The 19,130-nt window shown below is 39.3% G+C and overlaps 1 protein-coding gene across 2 annotated transcripts in view; it reads right to left on the reverse strand.

Annotated features, from left to right (window-relative positions):
- Positions 1 to 19,130, reverse strand: part of limk1a (LIM domain kinase 1a) — a 53,921-nt gene that overhangs the window by 13,205 nt on the left and 21,586 nt on the right. Inside the window, exon 3 of one of the 2 annotated variants that reach the window (XM_006795479.3) lies at positions 12,336 to 12,474. In XM_006795479.3, coding sequence (XP_006795542.1) covers positions 12,336 to 12,474 — 139 coding nt within the window. Of the gene's footprint in view, positions 1 to 2,573; positions 2,773 to 12,335; positions 12,475 to 19,130 lie in introns of those variants that run through there. The other variant, XM_006795480.3, reaches the window with a different exon arrangement.

Here is a 19,130-nt window from a genome sequence, read left to right on the forward strand (position 1 = left end):
CCGAGATGTGGATTAAGCCTAATCCCAGGTAAAAAAAAAAAAAAAAAGTTTTTGTGTTCTGGCTAATCCATGTCTGGGGAACTGGGCACTTGAAACAAGTTTTAAACAAGTTTTAACCAAGCTGGGTAAATCTTACAACACATAGGCTAAATGTTAGAAGAGCGCATACAAGTGAATCTAACAAAAGTCATGTTTGGAGAGAAGCCTTTAATTTAGTAGCAGAATTTCATCATCAGCGTGTGAAACAGAATCAAGGAGAGTCTTCATGATAAATTGTGAAACTCATTGCTGGAAAGTTTCTTCACAATGACCTCATCATCTTGTTTTTACTATATCACACTATATGTAGATAAAAGTATTTTATTTATTTAAGTTTTTTTTTTTTTTTAAATTCTATTATCTGAATTTTCTCCAAACACTGAGGATCCCTCAAGTTTAAAGAGCTCACTCCTTAAACAGTTTAGCATACATTATCACCACATTATTAAGTGGTTGCAGTCTGCGGGGTTTTTCTGGTGAAGAAGTACTGATGAGGTGATGGGGAAGAAAAATTTCTAAGTAGTTTCGAGTGTTACCTCATTACCACCAACATGTGACCGTCACCCACAGACACTTTTAGGTTAATGTAGCCTTCAAACTTTGTTTGTTTTTCAATGATTTATAAGTGCAACCTTAGAGTGGCTGTGGAATGTGAAGTGACCCTTGGAGGTTGTTTTTTTAGGAATTTACAACAGTGTAATACTCTCAGTGACAGATAAAACAACAACACTGAGGTCTGAGTAAATAAAGTTATAATTAGCATGTAGATTATGTTACACACACATGGGCTGAAAAAACTAAGGCAGACCAGTGGCAGAAGTTCCTTATATAAAATTTCAAAGACACGTTTTTACAGTTGACAGTCTCTCATTTCTATTTCATACGTCATGTTCCAAACCAAATCATTTAGTTCCTGTTTTGCTCCGGTTTTGCTTCAATATCTTTCATATCTTCTTTGTGACATTTTTCCATTTCCATCACATCAATTCACATTTTCCTCACTGATTATGTTTACTAATGAAAGCCTTATACAAAACCTTATACAGCAGTGAATACAAAGGACCACAAACAGATGCCACATGTCTGATCGCAGACGTGAAGAACTTTCTAGAAAACAGCAGGGCCAAAGCACTGGGAAGTTGACACACTGATCTCACATCTAAAGTGAAGACATAATGATTTTTATGAAACTATATTAACAGCAAAGTAAATGTGAGATGTTTGATGAGAAAAAACTTGAATATATTTGAATATATTGTCTTTTAACTTATCTATTTAAGGAATACATTAGTGGAAATCTGATGCCTCTGGGACACCACAGGAACACAGTCAAAGGATAACATCACTAGGCGCTTGTAGGTCTGCATATCCAAACCATTGACTATTTGTACAAATTTCCTAGGCATACACACCAAACATGAATAAAGGTGCACCCATTCTGAAACTGAACCCCTGCAGCTAGAAGCACCGGTTGGATCCTCTGACTTAAAAACACTCTTGCAAAACGTGAAAGAATGACCTCATATCAACAACGCAAAGGGTGACTCTGAATGGACTCACAGGATTATAGGAGATCTGGCTTTGCTTAAACCCATCCTTGATGTAATGAACTTTCCTCTGAGGCATCCTGCGTGAGCTAAACAGAAATACGCAGTCCATATGTGACTGAGTTCACTGAAAGCAAAACAAAATTTTAATAGCTGTGTTTTAAAAAAATGACATCATGTGGGGGAATAGTCAGAAGAGCAATGTGTATCTGATACCTGATTTGCTGCACTGAGATTGAGCTACAACTGGGTCAAATACTAAAGTCTGTCAAAGGGATTTCCTAAAGCTTAAACACACAGAGTATGATCAAGATGCTGCACAAAACTGCAATCAAAGCTGGCTAAACATATATCAAGTAAAAAGATGATGAAGCTACAGTACACATCATTTAAGCAAACATAATTAGACTGAAAGGCTGACAGGGAAGACAGTGGGTCACATTGATGCTGTCTGAATGGAAACCCCCTACCGTCACAAACCGTACAGTGCCACAGCATACCCTGGCCTCCGCTTTGGAAAGCTGCTATTCAGCCTGTCGGCCCCCCTCCCTCTCTTTCTGCAAGTCTCAAATCCACTTTCATAAAAAATAAATATATAAATGAAAATGTCCTGACAGTGATTTTTAAAAATAATCTTTTTGAATGTGCTAGCACTTTTATGTGAGGAAGAACGCATCCTAAAAATAGCATGTGTGCCATGGCTCATCACATTTTCATGACACTGGAGCAGAAAAAAAGACGCATATCTGTAATTAGAAAAAGCAATACACTGACCCAGTTTAAAGGGACACACAAAACACACCATATTTCATGCTCTGGCTTTAACATTAAAGAGGCATGCTGGAACAAGACTGTGCAGGAGCAACCGGCAAACTATCTGAACCAGCTTGGAGACCTGCTTCGCTGCCTCCCCGCCGGCTCATGAATACTATAAATCACTCAGAAGACATCCAGAGTGTCAGCATCAGCATCAGCGAATAGGCTCACCTTCTTATCCCTTTTCCACAGCCTGAGACAGCAGAAACTCCAGAAAAATAAATCTCCCACCATGTCAACGGGAGCCGGCGTCTCTCCTCTTCGCTGTTCTAGTTCATTCTACTGAGGCAGGCGATTTCCCCCGCTGTCATAACAAAACACTGGCAGCAGCCAAAGCAGGCAGCAAGAGAGCACTGAGAGGGGGAGGAGAGAGCGAGCAGCCCACGCCTATGCAGCTGAGCTCATCTCTGAATCAGTGCCACTCCTCCTCTCCCCCCCCCCAACCACTCTGCCTTCCCCTTCTCCTCGCTCACTTTTGCTATGACATCATCGTTTCCTGTTTGGCCCAGCCCACTCTTGTACACGCTGTCAGCTTGCCGGCTGCTTCGCACCCCCTCCGCCCAACCCCCCACGGCGTCTTCAGAGAATTCCTTCCCTCTCCCCCTATTCCTGTAATCACATTTTGAAAGCGGCAACAGGCTTGCCTTATTGAATGTTATGCTATGGAAAGTTGTTTTTTTTTGTTAGGTTGGACTAATTTGTTTGTGTTGCATGTTTAATTTAGTGTTGTGCTGAACTAGGTAAAGTGAATGCACTGGGCTTGTTATTTTCTTCCTTTAAACAAAAAAACTTGATAAAAATGCAATTACTGATTCTTTTCAAATCTCAAATATTAATAGTAAAGCAAACCACAGTGAAAGCAAGCCACAAGCTTACTATTCAACCAAATCAACAAAACTAGCCAAACCCAAGTAAAAATAATACAGCCTAAAAATAATAATGTAATAGCAGCAAACATTTTGGAAGTTAAACCTTTAAAAACTGTTTAATATAATAATTAATATTTTATTTTAGGTGTTTTTTCTGACCAACTAAAGCTTCATTCAACATCCTGCAGATCGATGGAAATGCATAACTAAATAGTAAATACTTTTTAAGTCTTGTCCTATGCTAATGTTAGATTACAACAGGCAGGATTTCACCACATAAAGTTGAAAAAAAGTTCAGAGCTCCTTGTTACATTTACTGTAAAATAGGTGTGTCCTATTGCGCTTTTCCCGTCTTAGCTTGTACAGAACAGTTCGGCACAAACATGTCGTGCATGCCAAGAAGTCCAAGTCTCTGCCCTCACTTTAGACCGGTGCTGGAGGACCATCTGAGTGTGTACTGTGCAGATATTAATAGACATTCAGACCCATTCACGCTAAAGTGGTGGAGACAGACTGCAGTGAGAGACAGCTGCCAGGCAAGCATATGATATGGATTCATATTACCTTAATAATGTGATTATTGGAAGGTCTAGTGACAAACAGCTTGTATAATTATTCCAAACTTTGCTAATCTAATAACAATACACAGTACATGGGAGTCAAGATTCAATATAAAGAATGTCTCTTGCAAAAGGTCCTAGGTCAAGTCAGCATTAACCAAGCAGGGTTTTTTGTTGGTAGGAGAGACTGAAGCTCTAGGAAAATAATCAGTAAAGGTTTTCACACAGAAATGTAAACAAATTAAATAACAAGGCATACACAGTTCTCACAGATATATGTTAATGCTAAGTCAGAGACAGAGCTCCTGGGATTCTTTAATTTTAACCTTTATACCCGCTTAACAAGCTCACTTGTGACACTGTAGCCAGGATGTAAAGTATGGTTAGTTACACTCACTGGACACTTTTTAGGTATACCTATTTAAGCTGTTGTTAAATGTCTAATTAGCCAGTCACATGCCAGGATGCATATAGCATGCATTTAGGCATGTACACGGTCAAGATGACCTCTGAAGTTCAAAGTGAGCTTCATGATCAGGAAGAAAGGTGATTTAAGTGACTTTGAATGTGGCATGGTTGTTGATTCCACATGGGCTAGTTTTGTATTTCAGAACTCGCTGAAAAGAAAAACCACACTTTGTGCCACTCCTGTCAACTTAGAACCGGAAAGTGAGGTCTTATTTTCAAATCTCAAATTAATACAGCATCTTTGTGATGTCACAGAACAGGTGATTTGCATTATGAATGTTCAGCCAACAAATCTGCGTGGCACTGTCACGGAAACATGGACCAGAGTCACTAAGAAACCTGATCCTCCAAAGGAAGCATTATAATACACTATAGTGTCTATCTGAATAGGCAAATATTTCTGTTATTCATGATCCAAGGCAGAGAAAAACAAACAAAAATAAACAAACAAAAACATTCTTGACTGTCTTAGTATGCAGAATACTACCTATTTAATAACTAAGTAATGCTGATTCATCAACTGTTAGCTTCATGGTTACTTGCGCAGTTCTGACCAGGCTTAACATTATGATCAAATTTCACTATAGAAATCCAATGAAAACTTCAGCTTAACTGTCACTGCTTACAAATTGAGAAAAAGGGAGGGATTGCTACTGTGCTTATTTGTCTGCATGCAGGAGCGTACTCTACTCATACTCAGCAAGCTCAGTGAGCAGTCATTAAGTATTTGAATTCCCATCTGATAAAGTTACTGTCATGCAGTGGAGGAAATTCACCCTCTGTTCACCAGGTGGTTATTTTTATAATGCCGTGATGTCACTAGAAAATTATGAACTGAGTATTTTCTCAGAAATGTCACTAGAATAGGATACAACAAGTATGTTATGAAGTAAATATCCTTTTAATTAGGATTGTGTTATATTCTTTAAGAAGCTGATTTCATGAGTAATAAAACAAACTTCCTTAAATTATTACACTCTGTGGAAGCGATGCAGAGATGTTAACCCAATTACCAGATGAACGCTGGGAAGTCTGAAATATTCTGTAATATATTTCCAGCTGTAAGCAAAGCAAGGTTCGGGACTTTAATCAACTTTAGATAAATCTACATACAAACTGCTGTAAAACAAAGAACTAAATACAATCCGTGAGGTATTCAACTACAAAGAATTAGCAACAGGAGTGAAAAACTGCATCAGTAACCTGTATAGTGTGTGACACTAAACTGGCCTCTTTGCAGAAAGCAAAAGTTAAGTTCAGTCCAAGCTGCAGGCACAGAACTCAGAAGTGAAACCCAACAGCCCACAGCTACCCTACGGGGGGGAATTCAGTCCACAGAGGTGGCTGTTCTCATCAGTGTTTCCACACCGGGAAGAGGAAATGATAAACAAGTGTCTTAACACATTTTACTGAAGGCCATTTGCAGATTACTATGTCTGATTAAAAATATTTAAAACAGGGAAGTGATTGTAACATAATCTATTTCCTACCATCAAACAGGGCACAGTGTGAGAACCTGGCCTCTGAGAGGGAGTTCATATTTAGACTTCAAAATACGATGCAAATTAAAGAGATTACAACATGCTGAAAGAGAGCTTTAAACCAGTTAGTTACTGATGAGATCAACGGCTGCTCTCAAAAAAGCAGTACCACAATCTGAACTGCAGCATCTTAAACATATGTTTTGGCAACACATTAGATGTATCTGTCCTCACTTAGTGGTAAAAGACTCATCAGGCATTTACAGAAACAACTGGCAGACTCCCATGTACACACAAGACACATCAGACCAGTGGGAGTTGTAAAGTTCAGTGTAGATCTGGGACTTTCCACTGGTTTTACAGCCAACCCAAACACAAGTATTACTTAATATTAACTAAAAATGAAAAGCAACATTTGTATACCACTAATAAGGTTATACCCTCACTCAACCTAAATCTGCTGAACAGTTCAAATGAAAAACTATGTACACAAATGCTTTTATTTCATTATTTAACTTATTTTAATATAATAAGCTAATCTATGTAATCATTAACACCGCACAAAGTTTCAGATACATCTGACTGAGTGAAACTGAAAACAAAAGTAATGTGTCAAGAACACAACAGAAGTACAGCACATGTTGTAACATGGTTTTGAAATTTTCATAAAGGAACACATGATGCCAAAGAAAAGAAAAGAAAATTCCAAAGACTCACAAACACTTGTGATTTCAGGGAAACGCCTCGGATTTTACCTCCAACTGTTTCAGTACATCTTGTATTCTAAGACACAGCAAGGGAAAAGTCCCTGAGATTTATTGTTTAAGGCCTGTCAGGCCAGAATAACCGTCATCTCTCCAAAGCTGTCAGTAACACAACGCAATGAAAACTAACAAACAGCAAACTTGGAAAGGGTTTGGGACCTGATGGACACGCTGCATATAAACTCAGGCCATACAATCATTTTGTTCAGTAATAATTTCAATTAATATAAAAAGTTTACTTTCTCATGAACAATCAAGTGCAGTGCTTCCTGTGAGAATCCTCAGCGCATTTTATTTCCCCATCAACTTTACACTTTTATACAACATGTTTATTAACTAGTCATCTGATTTGGTTTGTCTTTTGTGGAAAGAGCTTCGCCTTAGTAACTCTATGATTTTGTAGGAGCAGAAGTGGCAGAAGTGGCAGTACAGGCAGCAGCGCTGATGTCAGGCACATTCATATACACATACTTACTTTGTAGATGTTTTTGTCTTCCCTTTTTTCTTTTAATTTTCCATTTTAACGTCATTTTGGCTCAGTTAGACAAACCATATACAACAGTATATGCAACCTGAGCTGAAAATCACATCAGATTTACTATGCAGGCGGCCTCTTGCCAAGTATTTTGGTTGCAGACTTTATACAGCATATTTACACTGTACCTGTGTTTACTGCTACACAACCCAACTTAAAATGTCTCTTAAAACATTTCCACATTTCTCAATCTTGAACTGTTCTGCTCCTTTCCTCTTCTACTTCTACTCTCCTACTTCTTCAAAACTAATGTATGTCTCAAATATGCAGCAATGTGAAGCAGTTTTACTCATTTTTGACTCATATCTATCATGCAATACCATCAGGGAGGTGTTTGAAATTCCCTCTGTAGCATGACAACTAGCCCAAACATACTATCAGAGCCCTAAACAACTATCATAGCAACAATATGAATGGAGCTTCTACATCCCTAAGCATAGTGGAGATGGTCAGGGACCAAAGAGGACTGAATCCAAAAATGAACTGTGACAAGTTCAAAGAGTTAATGTAGAGTCTAACAGAAATCTGTGAATCTGTTGCTTTTTTGAGCCATGCAATAAACAAGAATGTAATTTAGACTTGTGTAAAGTAAACCCAACTTAGAAAAAAACTCAGTATTCCAAAAGTGTTATTCATTTTTTCTATTCACAGCACTTTGTATTTGCACTTTGTCCAGAATCAGAGCTCAGATTGCACCACAGCCATCACAGTCAACAATAACAAAAGTTCCTGCTGGCATGGAGGGCCAACTGACAGCAAAGCGCTGTGGCAAAGATAACAAAGAAAGAGTGAGAAACAGTCAAAACAATCCACTCTCAACCTTTAGATAATTACCAGGCTCGGGTCGATGTCTGGCACAGTTTCCATTGGATGGATCTTGGCCCTGATTTGTTTGCAGATAGGCTGACTGACTCTAAACTGAATGGGGGCACAGCTGGGATTACTGCAGATTCATTTGTCAGGAGGAGGAGTGATGGAGGGAAAGAGTGATGAGAGGAGAGGGAATTCAATTCCATCTGTTCATTGCATAAATCAGTGCAAGTACAGGTAGGTAGTAAATAACTAAGAGTTATTCTCTACCTGAATTAACTTCTGTCAACTTCCAGCTTAAGGTGCTGAGAGCAGCAGAGGTTGTAGACACACACCTGTTTACACACCAACAGCCCCTTCAATAAAATATAACAGTCTAAGACATATTGTTAGATTTATTTGGTTTAATAGCCCCATCCACAGGGTAGCAGTGGTTACGGTCCAAAACAATAACAGAGACACACGGAGCAATCAGGAAATTCAAAGGGAGACTGAAACCACCAAAGCATTTCAAGCTTAATATTTCATTCTTGATCCTGGAAACTGTAGTAGCCAAAATAATCTCCACTTGTCTCCACCGAGAGACTCTTCTTCTGGGATTTTTAACCATAACAAATATTACCCTGACATGTACAAGAAAGTTATAAAAGAAAAGCTGCTCCCCTTATTTACAAGGGATCAACATAGGAGGGAGTTCAGCATATTTGATTTGGCAGATGCACTTCCTGACACATTCCTCAAGAGATTTGTCTTCTCCCAGGATCAAACCAAGGATCTGCAAAGGTGTAAGCTACTGCACTGTGGAGCCACTACAAGAAAGTCCTAAAGTGCCTAAAGGAAAAAAGAACCAGTCAAACTCAGTCTCAGAGTAACCGTGTAACATCTGGAATCGATGTTTTATTACACTGAAGAAATAATTTAATCACTTAACTGCACAGACTTTGTGTTTTTGTCCTGTTTTGATTAGAGAAGGATCAACTGCAATTTTTTGGCCTATCCCATTTTTGGATTTTCTCCAAGTGTGACCCACAGATACCATTTTTTTTAGATTCTAACTTCCTCTCTAAAAATGACAGCATGTGCAAGTAAAAGTCAACTTTCTTCAATGCAAAATTGAATTTTCATTATAAAAGACATTATTAAACTTCACAATTTCTTTATAATCCCCCCCCAATCTGCAGTGAGTTACAAGATCTTCTATAGACAGCTAAAAATATAGTGCTTTACTCTGGAAGCAGGTGTAAATAATTAACTGAAAATGAGTTGCTGAACCCCCAAATTCAAAGAGATCTTTTTCTTTGCCAAACAGAAGCTCATACAACATATTTAACAAAACAAATGTCAGGTACTTAGAATTATATTACAGGCATGTTAAGAATTTGTTAGCCTCCGTAAATTTCCATGTTCAGCTGGGTGAAGGTGAATTATGAGTCTGATGTGATTTGTTGTCACAGTTGCTTTCATGGTGTTTCCCCTGCAGTTTACTTTAATTCTATTATGTTGTGTGTGACTGTGCACATGACTATTTGCCTATCTACACTGTTGTGCATCTGTTCCACATGCATGAAACAGACCAGCTTGCAACTGGACATGTGTGAGGATGACCAGTCAATTCCAGTCCCTGCCTGGTCAATTAGTGCACCCCTAGTTCTAATTCATTTTCTACTTTGACACTGTCAGTGTAATCATGAATTTAAAAAAAAGTGTCAAATTTTGCTTGTATTAGATAGTTGAGATGTGAAAACGAACTAAAATGTACAGGATAATGTCCAGTCACACAAGCGTTCTGATATACCAGCTTGATGCAAATAGCTTATTAACTCCTCCAAGCTTCTCTAATCTGTGAATGGAAAAACTTTCAGATTTTTGCACCTTTGTCTCAAAGGCATTCATATTGTTTACTCAAGCAATAACTGTCTCTGGAAAGTGTGAAAGTGAGCTTTTGCCTACCTTTTTATCTCCACACACTAAGTTGCAGCACAAAGCTGGCATTCTTGTTGCACTGTTAGTTTGGGAAAATTACTGAAATGATCTGATACACCCCAAACATTTAAAAGCAAGAGCATGAGGGCATTTCATACAATCCATAGCTTTGTGATTTGATTTATAGACAAGCATTTTTATGGATGCATCATGAATGAAGCATTGATGATGCTGTGTTATTGTTGTATGTCAATAAACTGCACATAGTAAACATACAAAGAAAAAACACTAAATCTAGGCGTTGCTTGTGGACATTACTGTAGCAGGAGAGATGAAATCCTGTGAAACGCAAAAACAGCTCTTCCATGTTTGTCTGCAGACTCTGACTCATCACTGCATGATGGAGCTCAAAATGGTTTCACCAACTGTGACAGCAGCTTTTTAAGGTGCAGTGGCCTCAGTGATTTTTAAAAATAGGATTGTGCTTTCCTACTAATCTGCATAGGCGTCAGAGTGACTGTGCAGGATGGGAGTAGGCTTCTCCTTCTTTATGGGGTGTGGCACAGATGTAGGGAGCTGACCTTGGTCTGCATGTGTGCACAGTGATACAATTGGACTGGCCATCTTGAAGCCTGACTGGCTCACCAATCTTAAATTTGCTAAAGTGCAGCTGCAGAGACAGTCAATCAGTGACTCTGCACTGTAAGAGAAGCAATAAACAAGAAAGAGAAGGAGAAAGAGGTAGCAATCACTCCACCTAATTCACTTTACAGTCTCCTCTGTATCATTACTGAGATTGCATAGCAAAGGGCAAGCTGTCTGGAGGCAGAGGAATGATAAAATACACACATGAACCCAAACATTGCATTCTGCTAGCTTCTGCTTCTGACCAGGAGGATGTGGAAATGTGGAAAACCAGATACTCGATATGCAAAGAATGAACTCAGCTTCCCCACATCAAAGGACCACCAGCGTGTGGGTGGCAATAACTGCACACTATTACTTCAAAGAGCCACTAGACAAATCTTACTGCAACTACCACATTTTACTATGGTAAAATGTTGCACCTCTAGACAGCTGCAGCAAAAACATCCCTGTTTTGGTCGCAAGCAGGTAGCCCTGGTCGCTCATAGCTTGCATGGAAGACACAGACTCTTCACTCCTAACAGGTGTGAACAGTGTGGCACAAATGTTCGCTTTCAAAGTAAAAGTTGTTGGTTGCAACACCTGCAACAATAACGTTTGCTCTAATGGGTATCGTGAACACGAGATACCAAAAGCCAAAACTGCTGTTTACTTTAATGATGAATGAGCTTTGCTTCATTAAAAAACTGTACACACTGACCCCATTTCTATGTAAATTTACAAGTTTGTTACTTCAATAAGACATTTAAGGTCAGGCATGCAGCAACTGCTCTTTCACTTTTCTAAAATAACAAGAACAAAAGATCAGATAAGTAGCTATATTTGGGCTTATCCAGGTAACATCAGCGTTAACGGTGAGTATTTGGTATCAAAAAGCCGGTTCACTTCTCACAGGGCTACACTGCCATGGGAACTTGTTGCAGGCCTATTCTGCTCAGGAGCAAGATAAGAGATAAGAGAACAATATATACAAAACCACCTCAGGGTGACAATCATTCTATGGAAAATCACATAATCACTCCTGGAATATCTCTGCTAGTTGGGATGTTAATTGTAGCCAGGAATAATAGATAAGGTCAAGTAAGAAATATAGATTCAGATACAGAAAACATAGCCTTGGTGTGTTGAACTTGCTTTGTAAGGGAATCTCTTGGAAATGGCCTAATGTTTGTGCTAAGAGGTGATCTTAGCAGCATAGGAAGACTGTTTTTTGCAGCTGAAATTACAGTGTGAACCATCCAAATATCATCTTGGCTGCATCTCTCCACCCCAGCAACGACGAGTTAACACGCCAGGAGATTTGCAAACAGGCACAAAACAACATCAGAAAAAAACACCATCCATTTGCATTTCTGCTACTGCTGGCATTGCACTGGCAGGGAAACTGGGCCCTCAGATATATAAAGACAACATATTTTATTACACCAACATACAATATTAATCGGTCTCTCCAGGCTTTGAATGTGTGTGATTCCATCACTAATCAACAAATAGACACAAGTCTCTTTTGGTGCTGGTATCTTGTCTTTTCTATAATGCAGCAGCACTTATCAGCAGAAGCCAAGTTTATCTGCTTTCCAGCACTGTGGCCACATCTATTGTGCACTCAAACCTCTCCTGTGTCACAACAAGAGCTCTGACTTTCACTGGAGGTCTGTAAGAAGATCTCTCTAAGCTGCCAAAGGCATCAGGGTCAGTTATAGGTCTGGCACATGTCCTACTAAAATCTACACTTGTTGGCACACAGCAGTCAGTGAGGCTGTAAACATACAGACTCAGATGTGTGTATGGGTCTGTCACGGCCTGAACTCAAGGTTTATCAGCAAACCAAGAACCGTGGGGGTGCTAAGTGATGAGTTAAGTGGCAGATCCTCTTACCATAATGAGGCCAGTGGTGATTGGGTCGTTGCAGCCATGGCACAGCTCCCCAAATTTGGCCCAGTAGTCCTTCTTGCAGAAGAGCCGGCCATCTTTTTCATAATACCAGTGGGACAGCGAGGCGCTGCACTCACAACACCTAACAGGAGAGGAGACAGAAACGTACACAAGAACAATTAATTTAACAGAAGATTAAAGACAAAGTAATACCACTGCTCCCTTAAACATGAATAATCCAAACATAATGAAGATGATCAAGTCCCTTTGCAGTTGTAAAAGAGAGAAAGTAAATTAAACTTTTTGACAACACAGAAATTAAAAACATACAACAACCAGAATGAAATATTCTGGTTGCGATGTGTATATTATTGAATTGCAATAAACCAAACCAAAAGTTTTTTCCAATTTATGATATTCTAATAAAAAAAAAAAAAAGAAATAAAATAAATGAACCTTGCTTTCATATTTAAAATGGGCAGACAAAACAGATGAATTAAACAATTACATGTAAAATCATTTACTGCTGATCAGTATTATAAACAGATTCATCAGCTGTTATTTTCAGCACCCTGAGTAGTTCAGTCAACCTGCAGGTCAGACCTCCAGGAAAGTTAAGTGGTGCACAGCAGATTGACTTGTTATTGTGCTGACAGAACATAATATTGTACTGCTCTCTGTAAACCATACTTTAACCCTCCTAATGACGCCTTGCAGAGCTCCAAATTATAGTTTTCGTAGCGATAACAAGTTACTTCGTGGCCCCGTCACACACCACGCAATAGGCAAATGATAATACATTAACCCACAGCTTATGACTGGAAAAACAAAACAGAGTCACAGGAAATAGAAAACATGAATGATAAACAGAGCAAACACTACGTCAACCGACGTAGCCTAGTAAGCTAGGCTAAGTTAGCCTAGTAAGCTAGCATAAACCTAGAATACCTTAGACGGGGAGAAACAATAAACTAGGTAGTTTTTAAGTAAGTAGTTTTAAATACTTCTCAATCCATTACCAACGCTTGATGATAAAGGTAAACACACAGCAAAATGACCGCTGACGTATTAAAGTTGACAGAGGTTGACAGCTGCTCTCAGCGTCAGGCAACTGTTCCCATGGAAACGACTTCGGAACTACAGAAAAACTGCACAGCAGCTACAGTATTATCGTAGTCCATTTACATAACAACATTTAGAGTTTTTCTATCTTTTCGATTTAACTTTCCAGCCTTTGGTGTAATTAATTTGTTGATCCTAGGCAACTTTGTTTGTATTATTTTTAATGTTTTGACTGTCCCCGACACCACAATTTTTATACTTTTGGGATAACTAAAGTGTATCTTATGTTGTCTTTATCGTATTTTGATTAATTTACAACCCCAATATCAACAAAGTTTGGACGATGTGTAAAATATCAACAAAAATGAATGCAAATTTTATAAACACATTTTATTCACAACAGATTATAGAAAAAGTTTTTTTTTTTTAAAAACTGAGACATTTTACCATTTTAGGGAGAGAAAAAACAGCTCATTTTGAATTTGATGGCAGTAACATGTTAAAAATAAGCTGTGATGGGGTAACAAAAGGGTGAAAAAGTAAGCGGTGTTGACTAAGAAGAAACTGCTGGAGGGACACTTGGCAATCAATTAGGTTACCTGGCAACAGATTGGTAACATTATTGGATATAAAAAGAGCACCTTTGAGAGACAGAGTTTCTCATAAATAAATATGGGCAGTTGTCCACCAATTTGCAAAAAAATTGAGTCTACAAATTGTGGAGCAATTTCAAAATAATGTTCCTCAATGTAAAATTGCAAAGAACAAATATCTCATCATCTACAGTACATAATATCATCAACAGATTCAGAGTAATCGAGAAATCCCCAGTGCATGGTGCAAGGCCAAAAACCAATACTGGAAACATGACGGATCTTGGGATACTCAAGTGGCATGGAAATCACTGGATGGACTCAGGAACATTTCCAGAAGTCATCGTCTGTGAGTACATTTCACCGTACAATCAGCAATTGCAGATTAAAGTTCTATGATGCAAAAAAGAACGTGATCCAGAAGCAGGACCATCCAGCTTGTTATCAGCACTCAGTTCAAAAGCTTGTGTCTCTGATGGTACAAGGGTGTTTTAGTCCCTGTGCAACATGCAGCTTGTACACCTGGAAAGGAACCATCATTGTATATACAGATTTCACAAGAATATGCTTGCTTCAACCAGACAACATGCAAATTTTCATTACCCTACATAACTTTAAATTTATTTACTTTATTAACATGAATTTAAAACACACACACGCACAGACATACACACAAAAAAACAATCCGTCATCAGGCTGCTCCCGTTTGATTGTCTGAAAATAAGCCAGTGTTGTGGTATGGTTTCTGAGCCTGAGTCTACACCAGTTACTAAGGAGACGGTCTGATAGTGAGCCAAAAAAAAGATTCTTATCTCTAGAGCTAGTATATCACCAGAGTTTAATCGCAAAACCAGTCAGTCACCCTGATAGACATCAGATGATGACAGACAGAAGGCAGCTGAGACGGCAACAGACAAAAGGCTGTTCGTATGGTGATAGACAATGAGACAGATACGAGGCACACAACTTCCAAGTTCACCTACAATGCAGATAGTACAGACTGATACACACGTGAGTGTGACATTCAAAATAAGTCTAGGTGTTTTCCTGGTAACTGATGGCAGATAAGAAAAGTGTGAGAGATTAACAGTGTGTTAATCTCTTATGGGTCAGACTTTTGTTGAACACACAACTGGGAAAGAAATGTCCATAAAAAAACAGGTTGAGTCCTCCTGATTTTCCAGCCAATCAGAAAACAATCGCTTTTTTTCTCCACACTTCACGACTTTGTGAAAGTCGTAGGCACAATAGCTCTGCATGTGTCCATAAATCAAAATGTGTGCTAATCCCCCATGCATGTGATAATGCATTGGTGAGGTAGTACACTGCTGACGTGCTTACAGACTGTGAGTGCTTGTTTGTAATCTGTCTAAATCAGTGCGTCTAGCATCCATGACTAAGTGAGCATCTCTGGTCCTTCCCAGTGGAGCTTGCCTCCCATCAGCTGGCTGGCTGTCTGGGCTCATCTCTGCTCAGGGCAGCTTAAAACAAGGGCTGCTTGCTCTAAACATATTATGGATTCAGAAGCTGGAGCATAATAATTGACCAGAATAATACAAGTTGATTCTAGGTGAGGGGCCAGAGTAAGAGCAACTACTACGAAAGAAGGAAGAAACAAGGACTACTTACTCTGACTGGGACAGGGTTACTAAGGCTGGGTGAGCACTTTATTGCTGGACCTTATGCCATGCGAAAGAGCTACACAACAGCTGCAGGAAGTACTGTAGGACTTGTGTGGTGGACATGTGGATTGAGCGGTGGTTGGGGAAAAGGATGTCTCCAATTTCCTGGTTGTCTTTTCTTATTTGTGCAGACTTGTTAATTTCTTTTTTAAATGAACTATCTAGGGGTTTGAATTCTAGGTTGCAAAACACAATTAAAAAAAGGAAATTGTTTTGATCATTTATCCCCCTCCCAAAAAATTAAAGCTCCAAGGATTTTCTGCAGAGGGCTGAAATGTGGTGCAGCCTCTGCATCCCCTCCCTTTTTTTCCTCTTTGCTGCACTTTAAGGATTCTTACTCACTTTGCTGAATACCTGTCCGTGTTTGCTAGAGTAAAAACTGAGAGACTCATTAATATATTCAGCAGAAGCAGCAACTTTCTGTGACTTTGCCCGAGGCCTTTCACCTTGTGTGAGTCACACACTGCGTACAAACACATGACCTTGCAGCACATACTGACACACATGCAATTTATTTATTAGACAGACACACTCAGTCTCCCTAGTGTCCACATGCAGAGCTTCACTGCAGCTCAGCAGATTGTGGCAGAGCTGCTTCAGTATGCAGCGCGTCTGGGTGAGCAGGGGGGAGGAGGAGACTTTGAAGTGGGTCAAGGCTTTCGGAAGACGCCCGCAGTGACGAGCCAGGAGCTACTCGGCTGTCTTGGCTCTCTGCCCCTCAATAACTGTCTATCACTTCACACGTACACATCCTGAGAGATCCTGCTGAGGCAAAGTCATACCTGGGTGGGACGCATGAAATTCTAGGAGTCATTGTAAAGCTCAATGGGTCTGCTACTTTCTGAAATTTGTCTCCATGTAGTCCTGAGGGGTAGCAGCGTATTAAAGATATGAGTGAATACATTAGTGCCTCCCAGGAGGAGATTGCAAAATTTCTGCCTTCAGCACAAGAATCTTATCTCTGAGGCAAAGCAGACATGCAGCAAAGCTGAATTACAACCCAAGACTCCCATGGAGGGGAAAAAAAGCCCCACCACAATAAAAGTAGTGTGTTAATGTGTATTTGTTGGCTCTCTTTTGGTGTTTTTGTGTGACTGTGTTTGGGTGTGTGATGGCATTGACGTGTAAGAGGATTATCAATGTGAAAGACTCAGTTAGAGCCTCTGCCCATTCTGCTATGATGCTCCAAAAATCTAACTAGTAGAGAGCTTAACAGTTTCTCATACCCTGCTGAGCTCTGACAACTCCTCACTGTAGGGGAAAAAAATAAAATAAAACAATATATATTTTTATTGTAATACAAGCAGTGCTGATGGTTCACTTAATCTAAGTTACAATGACCTGACAAACACTAGAAAAGGGGCAGGGGTAAAGAAATGCACACGCCGGCTGCACAGACATAACTAACTCCCACAGACCAGTGAGAGGGGGCAGAGCAGATTTTAGACACCATGAATGCCAGCTGGATCTCAGAGGGGAGGAAACAACCAATGACAGAAGAGCTGAGATTAAAGGAGGGGAGTGAGTAAATCTGCAACTGTTCCCCCCCTCCTGCTCGGATCCCTGGTGGAATTAGCTGAAAGTATCTGAAAGAGGAATACATTCCTTTTCCAGGTCAAAAGGAGGCAGTTTTTTTTTACCCTGCCTCTCACCTCACCTTCCTCCACAAACATCTGCTCTCTATCCAAGTGCCATCACGTGTTACTCAGTGTCTGTTGAGGCATTTGTGCTCAGAGAAAAAATTCTATCTTTACATTTTACACAACATAGACTATAGCAGCAGAAGACCACCCTGGGTGCCACTACAGATTGAAAGCTTTGCCTGGTCTGATGAGTCTTGGTTTCTGCTGCTACATTCAGATGGTAAGGTCATGGTGTAAACAACATGAAACCATGGATCCATCCTGACTTGTATAAATGATTCAGGATGGTGGTGACAGTGTGACGATGTGGGGGATATATTCCTGGCACACGTTGGGTCTCTTGGTACCAAATGAACATCATTTAAATGCTACAGCCTACCATGTCCAGACTCTATGATCACAGTGCACCCATCTTCTGATGGCTGCTTCCAGCATGATAACACGCCATGTCTTAAAGCTCAAATCATCTCAAACTTATTTCTTGAACATGACAATGAGGTCACTGTACGCAAATGACCTCCACAGTCATCAGATCTCAATCCAGTAGAGCACATTTGTGCTGCAGATTTGTCAGTACAGACAAAAATCTCAGGAGAATGTTTCCAACACCTTGTTTGGCATTAATAATTAAGGAAGATCTGAAGGAAAAAAGGAGTCTAGATCAGTACTAGCAAGGTGTACCTAATGTGGCCAGTGAGTGAATATGGGCAGACAGGCAGATGACTCGCCCCCTGCTGCCCATTATGAAGAATGCAGGCTTAAGTCTCATTTTTTAAGATCTGAAAGCTGTGTCCAGGTCTATGACAGGTTAACCCTGACCACTTCTTTCTGGTCAGAGAACAGTCTTAATATTGAAATGTTAGAATAAATTAGTTTTTTGAATTCTGTATTTTGTAAGTTTTTTAAGGTTTTAGTCAAGCTCAACAAACATGAATCTTCACTGGATTGACAAATATCTCTTATAACTGCGTGGAAACATTGTTTAAGATTGCAGTATTGAGCTATATTAATAGAAAAATGGGCTGGTCTGGTTAAACAAGAAAAAAAAGGAATGAAGTTGTTGACAAAATGGTTATTATGAAATATCCAAGAAAAGAAAACTACAACATTGGATTTGAGATGACTCTTTCTTTTGCATTTTTAATTTAATGGCCAAATTGGCTAGATAAAAAAAAGAAGCTTGAATCAGTGCATTTATATAAAATGTTTCCATTCTGATACGCGACATATCCATAAATGTGCATGTAGGACTAACATGCTGCTAAATGTGCTGAAGCGCTATCACTGATGGATCAGATGATCTCATTGGACAGCTCTATGATGTAATATGTTTGTGAATGACTCTTCATCTGTTTGTCACAGTGACAGCCTGACCCGGGTCAATACCTAATGTGATTAGCTTGTCCAGCTGGTATGAATGACTGAATGAATGAATGGAGAGACATGTATCTTCTGACAGACTCCATTGGAAATGTAAACACAATGAATGAGACAAGACGACACAGATGTGACCGAACACATCTCATCTGAAATAACACACAGTACATTTCAACATGTAAACAGACACATTGTATTTATTTATGTGGCTTTGAAGTAAAATTAGAATAATTAAGTTCATCAAACGTCATTAATCATCATATTTTCCGTTATATTAAAATGAAAATATCAATGTCACATGAAATTTGAAAGGATAAACAAATTAAAGTTGCTTTTTTAATTAGCAGCGATTAAACTAAAAACAGACCAATCATTGGATTTTTGGATTTTTTTCTTGTGCGGTGAAGCGAATCTACCCAGCGTTGGATTAAATTAAGTCTG

Source organism: Neolamprologus brichardi, chromosome 14 (genome assembly GCF_056152115.1).
Source record: "Neolamprologus brichardi isolate AB-2024 chromosome 14, ASM5615211v1, whole genome shotgun sequence".
Lineage (NCBI taxonomy): Eukaryota > Metazoa > Chordata > Actinopteri > Cichliformes > Cichlidae > Neolamprologus > Neolamprologus brichardi.